At 39.2% G+C, this 11,855-nt stretch overlaps 1 protein-coding gene across 3 annotated transcripts in view; it reads left to right on the forward strand.

Moving 5' to 3' along the window:
- Positions 1-8,327, forward strand: part of sema5bb (sema domain, seven thrombospondin repeats (type 1 and type 1-like), transmembrane domain (TM) and short cytoplasmic domain, (semaphorin) 5Bb) — a 58,116-nt gene extending 49,789 nt beyond the window's left edge. For 2 of the 3 annotated variants that reach the window (XM_060867462.1, XM_060867463.1), the window contains exons 14-22: positions 53-196; positions 657-804; positions 2,112-2,340; positions 2,564-2,782; positions 3,035-3,205; positions 3,304-3,441; positions 3,758-3,796; positions 4,002-4,210; positions 5,791-8,327. In XM_060867462.1, the coding sequence (XP_060723445.1) occupies positions 53-196; positions 657-804; positions 2,112-2,340; positions 2,564-2,782; positions 3,035-3,205; positions 3,304-3,441; positions 3,758-3,796; positions 4,002-4,210; positions 5,791-5,955 (1,462 nt within the window). In that variant the 3' untranslated portion in view covers positions 5,956-8,327. The remainder of the gene's footprint in view (positions 1-52; positions 197-656; positions 805-2,111; positions 2,341-2,563; positions 2,783-3,034; positions 3,206-3,303; positions 3,442-3,757; positions 3,797-4,001; positions 4,211-5,790) is intronic. The other variant, XM_060867464.1, reaches the window with a different exon arrangement.
- The last annotated feature ends 3,528 nt before the right edge of the window (positions 8,328-11,855 follow it).

Consider the following 11,855-nt stretch of genomic DNA (forward strand, 5'->3'; position numbering starts at 1 on the left):
TAGAGAAACACACATCTGTTGCATTCTTGAATGTAGCTCTGTGTGTGTGTAGAAGTGGAGGTTGGACTCCCTGGTCCTCCTGGGCTCCATGCAGCACTAGCTGTGGTGTTGGGTTTGAGGTTCGTCAGCGTTCATGCAGTAACCCCACCCCAAGACATGGAGGAAGAGTGTGTGTTGGCCAGACACGAGAGGAGCGGTGAGACACACACATAATAAAAATGTATCAGCAAGTTAAGCATAAATGTATACATTTGTCAGGTATGGCTGGGACCATTCCCTGCCTGAACACCAGGGAGACATTCTGGCAGGTTTTGTTTACCTGTGCCATGTGGCTTTGTTTTTGTTTTTTTTGTATCACTTGTGTTAGCCCCGATCTTTCCTTATCCATTCCCACCTCTGCATACCTGCTCCTTGTGTTTCAATGATTATGTCCCCTATTTATACCGGTTGTAATGCTTCTGTTTTTTTGCTGAGTCCCTGTGTACGTGTTTCTGTGTTCCGGTGTTCCGGTGTTCCCATGTTTCTATGTTTCCTAGTGTTTCTAGCCCTTTGTTTTTTTCCCTAAATAAACCCCCTTTTACGTTATCCCTGCACTTGGGTCTGTATTTTATCTGATAAGACACCCACCTTCCCTGACACATGTATGGTGTGTATAGGTTGTGTAACGAGGACTCTGTGTGTCCTGTGCCTGTGTCTTGGGCTCAGTGGACTTCGTGGTCTACATGCACAGCCATGTGTGGTGGCGGATTCCAGTCCCGGGTCCGAACCTGTGAAAATGGAAACTCCTGTCCTGGGTGTCCCCAGGTAGGACTCATGACCTTTCGATCTAAATAATGTCCTTAAAGCTTATTTCTTTAGGGTAGCTTTTACTTGAATTTTTTTTTACTTTGGTTTGGTTTACTTTTTTTGTTTTGATAGTATGTTCTTATTTGGTGTGTTTTTATATCTTACTTATTTTAACGTATTATTTGTATAGTTGTATGTGTCCTTTTTCTGTGAAGCGCTTTGAGATGCTACTTTTAAAGGCGCTATAGAAAATAAAGTTTATTATTATTATTATTATTATTATTATTATTATTATTATTATTATTATTATTAATTCCCTGCTCCCCCTGCTCCTAAACATGGCAGTATGGTTACAGTAAATAAATAAAGTTTAAAGTATATCGTCATCATCTCCTCTTATATTACAATTACAATATGAGGACTTGATAAGAGTCTCTGACTAGAAAATAAGTTGTTTCTATGGCAATGTTTACATAGCACCTTAACAGCTTTGCAATTAGATTATGTTGATTACATGGTGCTAATACTGCTAATGAAAAGACGTTAATAAACTCTGAAATTACACTACAACAGCACTACTTTTAGTTGTGCTTTTGTTGAAATTTTCATTTCCAGCATTTGGCAAACACCCTTATCCAGAGCAATTTACTTTTAATCTCATTTTGTACAACTGAGTAACTGAGAGTTAAGGACCTTGCAAACTCACAACCTTCCACTCAGTGGTCCAACACTTTAACCTCTAAGCTACCAAATCACACACTGTCAAGAAAATTGATTCCCCAAATTTAAATTTAATTAATTTTTCTGTTAATTGCTGTATTGCTTTAAAAGTATTTTGGTCATCACCTTCCAGACTACACACGATAGTGCAGATGTGAAATATTGCATGATGTTTTTTAAAGTAATCTTCAAGAGAGTTCTAGAATAAAAAAGAAAAGGGAAGTGTTGTTCATCATTGAATATACAAGCCAATCAGATTCCAAAATGCAAATGCAGCTTGTGCAGCCTTGAGCATTCATGATGAAGAAAGTGTTGCATGTAAGATTGGACCCATATTCATAGAATCAGTGCTTCTTTATGGGGCTAAAAGTGTAGATGCTTCAGAACTTATTTTGGGTGACTTTGAATCTTACACCTTGTGCACTAACACATCTGTGTGCATCTGTGTGCAACTACCAGGCTCATCTATTTCTTAAAAAATATCACAAAACATATAACTAACTCGGTCAAATATTCCAGAAGGAACTCAAACACAAGGAAAGGTATGTCCGGTTGTGACGGTGGACTTAACATTTAACCCACACAAAATATTCTTTCTCATGTAGGAGTACAGAACGTGCAATTTGGAGGCATGTCCCGAGGTACGCCGATACACACCCTGGTCTTCATGGTACCCGGTGAATGTGACAGTGGGTGGGGTCAGACAGGAGCAACGAGTGAGACACACTTGTCGAGCTCCACTGGCTGACACACACCTCCTCCAGCTGGGAAAACGCAAAGCAGAGACTCGTCACTGCCCACCTGCTGGTGAAGCTCCGGGGTGTGAGACTGACGGTAAAACACATGCTGGGTTGTAAATGATTCCCAACATGCTGTTTTATTTACTGAGGCATTTAGTGCACTACAACAGGATGGATGAATTGGACAAATTGTTATGAATTTGACAATATTACCAATTAAAATAATAAACATATTAAAATAAACATTGTGTATAGACAATTTTGATTATAAAATTTCTGTGTATGTTTTTCTCCATATTTCCCTTTCTTTCATACAGAACTGGTACAAGACTTAGTAAGCGTGGCACAACCTTTGACCCCAGTGCAGGGGGTCACCTGGTTGCCATGGGAGACATGGTCTTCATGTTCCAAAGAGTGCTCTAGAGGGTTCCGAACCCGTAAGCGCTTGTGTGTCTCCCCTGGTGGCGAAAGTTCTGTGTTCCTGTGCAGTGGCACACCAGTGGAGTATCAGGACTGTAACACACAGCCGTGCCCAGGTAACCGAACCCTATACACTTTAGGATACTGGAAAAGGAATTAGACTAAATCATAACCAGATTTAGAATCAGAATTGGACTAAAATTGTATTTATGTACATGAATTGACTTTGAAACTACAATAAAATATGTATTAATATGCACACTAGAATTCAGATTATTGAAGAAACCTAACAACTGGAAAACTGGAATCAGCACTGGAACTGGATTCAGAATCAGAAATGCAATCAGAATGTTGTGTTTGTGTTTTAGTAAAGGGGGCGTGGAGCTGCTGGTCTTCCTGGTCTGAATGTTCTACTTTCTGTGGAGGCGGGCATTACCAACGCACTCGCACCTGCTCAAACCCTGCCCCGTCCTACTCAGGGGACATCTGCATTGGCCTGCACACTGAGGAGGCTCTGTGCAACATGCATGAGTGTGAGGGTGAGACGCGCACGCAGGGGCACACACACACAGCTTCTCTTGGGCTCCTGGAATTTAGTATGTGTGTCTGTGTGTGTGTGTGTGTGTGTGTGTGATAGGTGGATGGGGGGAATGGACAAAATGGACCGAGTGTGAGGATGGGCTTCAATACCGCACTCGAGTGTGTGAGATAAGCCCAAATCCCTGTAAAGGGAACCACACGGATCAGAGACTGTGTCCTCCAAAAGAGAGTGCAGGTAAGTTCACTTTGTAAGTTCATCTTTCATTCTTTCTCTCCTCTGAGGCCAAATTATACGACAAAATAACGGAAAAAAAAAACTTCACGTGTCATGCAATCAATAAACCACAAAGCACAAACTCTAAAAAAAAAACTACCATTATACAGCACTGATGATGAAGACCTACAAAATAGGCATTTTCTTCCAAAGAAAATAGCCATTTAAATAGCCATTTTCTTCCAAAGAAACATTTCACCTCATCAATGTTCTTTTTAACAGACAAAGTGATCTTAGTCTGTTTTGCTTCTCTAACTCTTCCCTTTCTGTTTTCTAGGTGGCTCACCAGGAGGAAAGAAAGGATTAAACTGTGGAGGTAACTTAAATCATCCTGCCTTCATTACCCAGCATGCAAGTGTTTAACATTATTCTATTGTATGCTGTGCTCTAATTAAACATGTACTTTTATGAATTTCATCATCTCATTGAGTTGTTGTACAACTGTACATGTGATCGTGTGATATAAAACATGACTAAATCAGATTGTAACTAAACCCTTACTCTCTATCTTTCTCTCTCAGGTTTCTCCCTGTTCCACCTGATTCTGACGGGTGCTGTCTCCTTCTTGGTAGCATTGCTGGGATCCATTCTCGTTTACATGTTCTTTCAGAAGGTTTATAAACCCATCCAGGAGCCTGCGGTGATCCATCCCAACACCCCCAACCATCTTCACAACAAACACAACACCAGCACCCAAAAGAACGAGAAATATACTCCTATGGAGTTTAAGGTATCACTCCTGTAATTATTCTATCATCTGATATACAACTGTTTGATCTCAGACCTTACTGTAAGTGCAATGTTTTGCTATTTCCAATGTCATTGTTATCAGAATTTAATTAATAATTTTTAAGCCTTATCAGTTTCACTGTTGTTACTGAATAATTCATAATATTTACTAAATAATATGCTTTAAGATTGATAAACCAGGATGTTATAAAAATGAATTAAAAATCATGTTTCTGTTACAGAGATATCCATCATGGTTAAAACAAAGAGTGACAAGTAAATTAATATTAATTAAAAAAGGCTGCTATTTTTAAAATTGACGTTTCTTTCATTTCTTTATTTCCATTCCCACCTGTACACAGACTGGTCTGATAAAAGGTGACATAAAGAAGCAAAAAGATTAGTAGTAACTGTGAATAAAAATGACAGTAAACAGTTGATAACTTCAGCAAAATAGACTTTGTGTGAATCTAGACTGAATTTCCTGGTTTCATTCTGACCATATAGGACGTTTGTAGTTTTATACGAGGAAATTATTTACACCCAGATGAGGATTGTCCCTTTTGAGGCATGGCTTCTTCCTCATATCGTCTCGGGCTGTTCCACATCTTCCTTACCGTTGGTTTACTCATTAGGGATAAATTAATAGTTTATGTAGTATATATTTAAAATTTATATCCAGATTTGATACATTCCTTTAAAGCTGATTTGTCACAGTGTCCATTTTTGAAATCGCTATACAAATTAATGTCACGGACGCGGGGGTAAAAACGGACCCAAATGCAGGACAGCTTAACAAAAACAGGGATTTATTAAATAAAACAAAACAGAAACACGGACTCAGGACAAAACCAGACATGAAGACAACAGGATTCCGCGCTGCACAAGGCAACGCGGCTCAATTAAATAGACAACACAATCAGAAACATCAGGAACAGGTGTGCAGAAGTGGGGAGGAAGAGACAAGGGCGGGGCTGACACGTGAACACAGAACATAAACAAAATTACATGGCCACAGTCCAGGCTGAGTCCTGACAATTAAATTGAATTGAATTGAATTGAACTAAAGAAAATTATAAATGAGAATTGCTTTAAGGTAATAAGTAAGCTGGAAACAGAAATCAATAACCAAATAAGGAAAAGGTGGCTTTTCTATATATACACCTTTTACATCAGTCTTTTAGCAAATATTATTATTTATAAAGTCTTGAGTCACAACTTCATTTTAAACTCTGCTGAAATTACTTATTTTGAGTGACCAATGATTTTTGTCAGATATAAAGTGATGGTTCATTATTTTCTGAGTTTTCTATGCTATACAGTCAAGGGGAAACATTATTTATTGTTATGTTATTGTTGCACCTAGTGGTCAAAAATTGGAATTTCAGCAAGCACTGATAGAGGCCCATTGGGGAAGAAACCATGTTGCCCCATGCTCAGGAACAGAACAGTTAAAGTGGTTGTCAGAATGAGAGAGCTACAGGAAAAACATACACATTTTGGGTATTGTTTCAGGTCATAAACTGGCAACCCTAGTTAATGATATTAAGGCTTAAGGTGTTCTCTTTTCTGTTTTTTTAGACGCTGAACAAGAACAATCTGCTGCCCGATGAAAGCTGTAACTTCTACCCTCCTCCTCCACCACCACAGACGAACGTCTACACCACCACATACTACGCTCCTCCAATGGGAAAATACGACTTCCCATCTTTAGACTCACCATGCAGGAACTACATGCACAGCTGAACTCTGCCTCACACCTCCTGAACCTTCTGTTTTATCACAGGTGCTATGATGCAGTATTAGCCATGAGTCACTGGAGCGTATGGATGTTCACAAGTACTCAGCATATTCTTGTTTGTAAAACTGGAAGGAAAAGATAAGTATAAATAAAATGGGTGCTTTACCTTGTTTTTGGACATTTAGGGCTCATGTTGATGAATAATGGTTGGTCAAGAAGGTATGAACACACCAATACATGACCAAAATATGAAAACTTGTCCAAATGCAACTGAACCAAGACACTTTTGGGCAGGATAGACAGATCTTTAAGTCTTCCACAAAGACCTTAGGATGGAAAGTTCTGGTATTCAATTCAACATTTTGCTCTCAGCCTGACTTGGGATTTGGCATGGTGTTCACACTAGACTGTGCTGTGTTATTCCTTTTACTTTTGTCCCCTCTGCACCAACAATTGATCCATTGATGCTTTGACTGTACGATCGCATCACATCAAATACATGAATTTATGAAGATTCTGTGATGATAAAAAGCTGTACACTTATTTGTAAAGAAACTCACAGCTACTTCATCTAATACCTACACAAATGTGAACATCGCTGGGGTTTATTGTAGCTTTTAATGCTAAAGGGAGCCTCAGGATGGATGTAGGATTCACCCTTTATAAACAAATACATTAATATTTCACAATATTATTCACCACAATATATATCTCACTGAAGATACAGTGCAAATTATTGTGGAATACACATACAGTATACACCAAAAAAATGGGACATTATGTGTGTATAAAAATGAGTGAGTCTGTAGGGGCATCTGTATGATTGTAACGTCTGTGTGTAGACTTTTATTAAATTATTGTAAATACACAGTAGGAGCCCAGAGACCAAATTAAATTACATTAAATGTGTTACAGAAAACCAAGTGTGCTATTACAATTTAACTAAATACACATATTAAGTGTATGATATACATATGAGGGGTTTATCGATACAACAATGATGCCATATTTCCTAGTGCTCTGGTACCTAAATCTGATACCACATGATAGTATATGAAGTATGGCAAGCATACATTGTTGTGCTAACGAACAGACGATTCAAAATAGCAATGATTTGGACCAGACTGCAAATTGAGCAATGCAGCATTTTCTTCCAACACAAGTTAAACAACTTACACATAAAACTTAGATAATGTTGGCTTTAATGCAATGAAAACAATGTGAAGGTGGGAACAAATCCACTGCAAAATCACTTATGTAGCTAGCTATTGCAACTTGTATAAACAACATGCTAATGTTAAAAAGAATGGTTTATAGTAGCCTAAAGTGCATAAATACACGAGCCAATATTTCTAATGGGGAAAGAGAAACAGGGTTAAATAAAATGCTTTGTAATGTCCCTGACTATGCTAGTGTTGTTTTGTGGTATCAGCATTGGTATCTGTATCCACGAGTACATGTGCTCAGATTCAGTCAGAGATTCTTTCTATATTCCACCTTCCCCATAGCTCTGAGACGAGCGAAGCCTGGAGCTTCACACGCCACGTTGTATAAACTGAGCTGTGTGGATGATTTTATTGAGAGGTGAGAGACTACGAATTACACTAATATCATTTTGGAAATATTTCAGATCAAACTAAATGCTTCACTTTTAAGAAAATGTTATTCAAATTGCCAGCTGGTAATGTCATAATGGATGTTACAACAGCTGACCAATGAGCTACTTAAATCCACACTGGGTGGAGCTACCCACTCATTAGGATCTTCACACATAATCTTTATAAACACACGCTTGCTGTACAGTCCTTACTTGCTTCCTTCCTTCTTTTCTATTTCTTCTATATTTACATTATTTCTTTCTTTCTTTCTTTCGTTCTTTCTTTTGGCTTTCTGCCTATTTTCTTTATCATTCTTTTTTTTAAAAAAAACCCTTTTTCTTTGTTCATTTCCTTCCTTTTACTTTCTTTATTTTTACCCTTTTCCTTTACCTTTTTTCTTTTTACACAACTTCCTACTATCTGAACACGTGATTTTGCCATGTCAAATAGTCACCTCCATTCTATATTTAAAGCAGCCTTGTCCATCATGTTCTAAAGTAAACTGGATCAGACCACGTCAGCCATGCTCCTGATGCTGGCTTGATGTTCACCGAACACACATCTAAGAAACATAACTTGAGCTAATAGTTATGAAAGGGCAAACATGCTACATGCGCTATTGCATTTCGCTCTCTGAGACTCCATTGGTTGTTTGAGCTTCCTTATGCAATTCCAGCTCTGCATCACACCGTCACTGCCTTTTTACACACTGTGAACTTTTGCTATGTTCTATTTTTGTATGCTGTACATCATATTCAATAAACTTCAAGTAAACCTTATATGTCTCATGAATATACTGAATTGTATATTTAAAACTTCTGGTATGGCTGGCTTTCCTTGTTTTCTCCTAACAGAACAGCCAATTTCAGTGTAGGGCAGTGAAGGGAATTTTGGAGGTTTGTGAATTGATTTTTTTCTTTTGTTTTAAGTGTTAGAATTCCTCTCTCTCTCTCTCTCTCTCTCTCTCTCTCTCTCTCTCTCTCTCTCTCTCTCTCTCTCTTGCTGTGTGAATTTCATCAAAGGTTTTTGTGAGTCTCAGCATTAAAGTTTCAAAAATGTCATCAGAAGCTTTTACAGTTCTTTTTCCATCACCTCTCTCCATCTTTTGCTCTCTTTGGTTTATTTATTTTATTGCTGCAGCATTTCAGGGGTAACAATAGAGGTCTTCAGTGTGGATGTCTGAACACCACTAAAGAGTCTGAGTGGAGTATGTTCAAACAGGAAAAAGGCATCTCTCCTCCAGGTCTGTGATTCATGCTCAGGAAACATGAAGGCTTTCAGTTATACAGCATTTTACTGCCTTTCGTTCTAAAGTAAACATTATTTTAAATCTGTTACTCATTATATACTAAAAATTAAATGTAAAAAACTACATTTTTGTATTTTCTGTTATTTTGAAAGTGTAAATGATGGAAATAAAATCTAACTTTTTTTTGACAAATTCTAAGAATGTTTAATCTGTAATTTGATGCCTTTTGGAGATTTTTCCATCTTTTCTTGGCTTCTTTATGCACATTAATACAAATTTTTACCTGGGGTGCCCAAACTTTCGTACCCTACTGTAACAGTTTAAATACAAATGAAGGAACTATTTTCTTTTTTCTTCCTCTTGATAAAAAACAATTATCCCATCTATGTAATGAGTGCGTTGGAAATGTCTCATTACTACTGTTCCGTTAAGAAAGGCATTCAGAATATCAGTGGAAAAGAAACTAAAGAGCTGAATAAGTGGTGCTGTCTGGAAGGGGGTCTATTTGAGAGAATTTGCAAAACACAAAATATAAGACAGAACACAGAATATAAGCCCTTATTGTATTCTCCAACAAATAGCTCCATGAAAAAAAAGTCTGCAAAAATGTACATTCCAAATACAAATTTACTTCAACCATTACCATGTCTTTTTTTTTTTCATAAAAAATTGATAAAAGGTCAATAAAGGGTAATAATTTTTTATTAACAAATACAAGTTAATGCTCACCATGACTAGCAACTAGCATTATAGCACTGCACTTATCCACTCTCATAGCAACTTTAAAATCGCTCTCACACTATAATTTGTATTGGTATTTCCTTTAACTTTGGCAACCCCTTGCAGTTATGCCTTTGCTTCACTTCCAAGCTTTTATGTGAAATTAAAAAAAAGAAAGAACAAAATTTCTTAAAATAAGTTTTTAATCAACCACTCAGAACTGCTCTCACATATTGATGCACTCACACTAAATGCTACTCACACACACACTCACTCTACAAGCTATAACCACTACAAGCTATTCCCATGCACTGCTACCCCATCCTCTTAATAGGGCAGTATCAAATTAAAGAAACACTCACAAAAGACCTAGTGTTAAATGTCCGGAGCTTACACTTTAATTTAATTAGATACCCTTTCCACTGATTGATGATCTTCCCAGATGCTGGACAGTACTATTTTCTTTTAACCTGTACATTGCCAGTAAGTCTGTTCTTTGACTGACCACATATTTTGCACTGGTAGTGGTAGCCTTCTTTAGATAGCAGCTTCTTTGGTGACTCCCATGGCTTTGGTTCTTCTCTTCTGGCTCTCAACAAAGGCGGTCACATTTTCTCTCCCTCTCCTCCCCCTTACTTTCCCTGCTTTGCTCCTCTCGTCTAGTGTATTGTCTTATACTTTGAGAGACTCTCTCTGTACTGCTCTCCAAACTAAAAATCTGAATATGGATTTGATAAACTGGTCTCTCAACGCAATTGACACCATCTTCTCGATGAGAAGCTCGGGTTCGGGGGAACCTGACTGCCCTGCCGGAACATTTGCAGCTGGCTATACGATGGGCGCCTGGGAGAGGTGGTGGGTCATGTGTCTGGCGGCCCGTTCCGTGGAGGACATTGAAGATATCTACCTATTCAGAACCATGATAACAGTAGTTCTGCTGATTGGATTAGGCATTGCCCTGGTTTATCGAGAAAATCAGAAAACGGTAACAGCTGTCCAAAACATCCCAAGGCTGCCCGTCATGATTGATGCGGTGGGTAGAGCGGTGAGCACTGAGGCTGGGACTATTAACTGCAATATGGATAACATCACGGTGAAGCTCACTGCTTTGGATAACTTCTCGGAGAAGCTCATTGCTTTGGAAAGAAAAATGGATCGATTTGGAGACCAGAATGGACTAAGAGAGTAGTCGTGTAAATTGGAATGCGTCTACTTTCCCCAAGACCAAACAAGCCCAATCTTATCTGCTTTCAGCTCCCCTGAACCAGCAGTGGCCTCGGCCAAGGCCGCTGTTGGAACAACTCCCCTAGAAGAGAACTGCAGCGAGACGCTCTTGCGTTCCTCCCCCCATTTCCACAGACACCTGCTGATTGTTGACTCTGTCTGGGACCTGATCAAGGCTGTCTCCATGGCAACTTGCTGTGTATCGCTCTGACAATCTTGCGGACTGAGGCACCTAGATTTGATGCCGGGAGCAGCGACTCTCCAGGCCTGCACACTTACTTACCTACACACACACACACGCACATGTATAAAGAAAAGCATTCACCCCCCCACACCCCATCCCACGCCTTCGCCGCCAGTCTGACAAGCGGGTCTGTGACCAGCACCGAGGATGGCTGCAGGACCTGATGGCTGCTTAGCTGTGCTGGATTAGGAACTGTGCTGGATTAGGAACTGATTTCCAGTCCATCTACCGCAGGGTGGGCCCGTGGCCACACGCTGCGGTGGATGGACTACAAATCAGTTCCTAACAGGTCCTAACTAGGTCCTAACCAGGTCCTAACACACTTCAAACGATTCCTAACATAGGTCCTAACAGGTCCTAACACTTCCTAACGCCAAGTCCTAACCCTCTGCTTCGGCCAATGACTGTCTGATTTTAAGGACCATGCACAGGGTCTCCACAAGAAACACAACAAGGCAGTGTAGTTGGTTGACTTGTAAATATTCTGTGCCAATGGAACAAAAAATAAGCTTATCTTGGAACACATTGACCACTTGTCACCCATCTTCTGGTAAGCAGAAGCTCAGACCTACTCTTTGGTGTTTGACCCTCTACTGGGATTTGATTTGTTTCAGTTGATGAACATGCTACAGGGGGCCTCAATCCCAAATCAATAAGCTTCAGCTTTGCAGTCAAAAAGGCATTGTATTTTGTTCACTACCGAACATTCTATGGACAAGACTCTAGAATCATGGCAATGGCAAAAGATTAATCTCATCGTCAAACACAATGACCCATTTATACCCATTTGCTGGTAAACAGAAGCGCAGACCTACTCCTCTGCGTTCGAACCACTGCTGTGAATGGATTTGTTTCAGTTGCTACTGTGGG

The sequence above is a fragment of the Tachysurus vachellii genome, chromosome 4 (assembly GCF_030014155.1).
Source record: "Tachysurus vachellii isolate PV-2020 chromosome 4, HZAU_Pvac_v1, whole genome shotgun sequence".
In the NCBI taxonomy this organism is placed as follows: domain Eukaryota; kingdom Metazoa; phylum Chordata; class Actinopteri; order Siluriformes; family Bagridae; genus Tachysurus; species Tachysurus vachellii.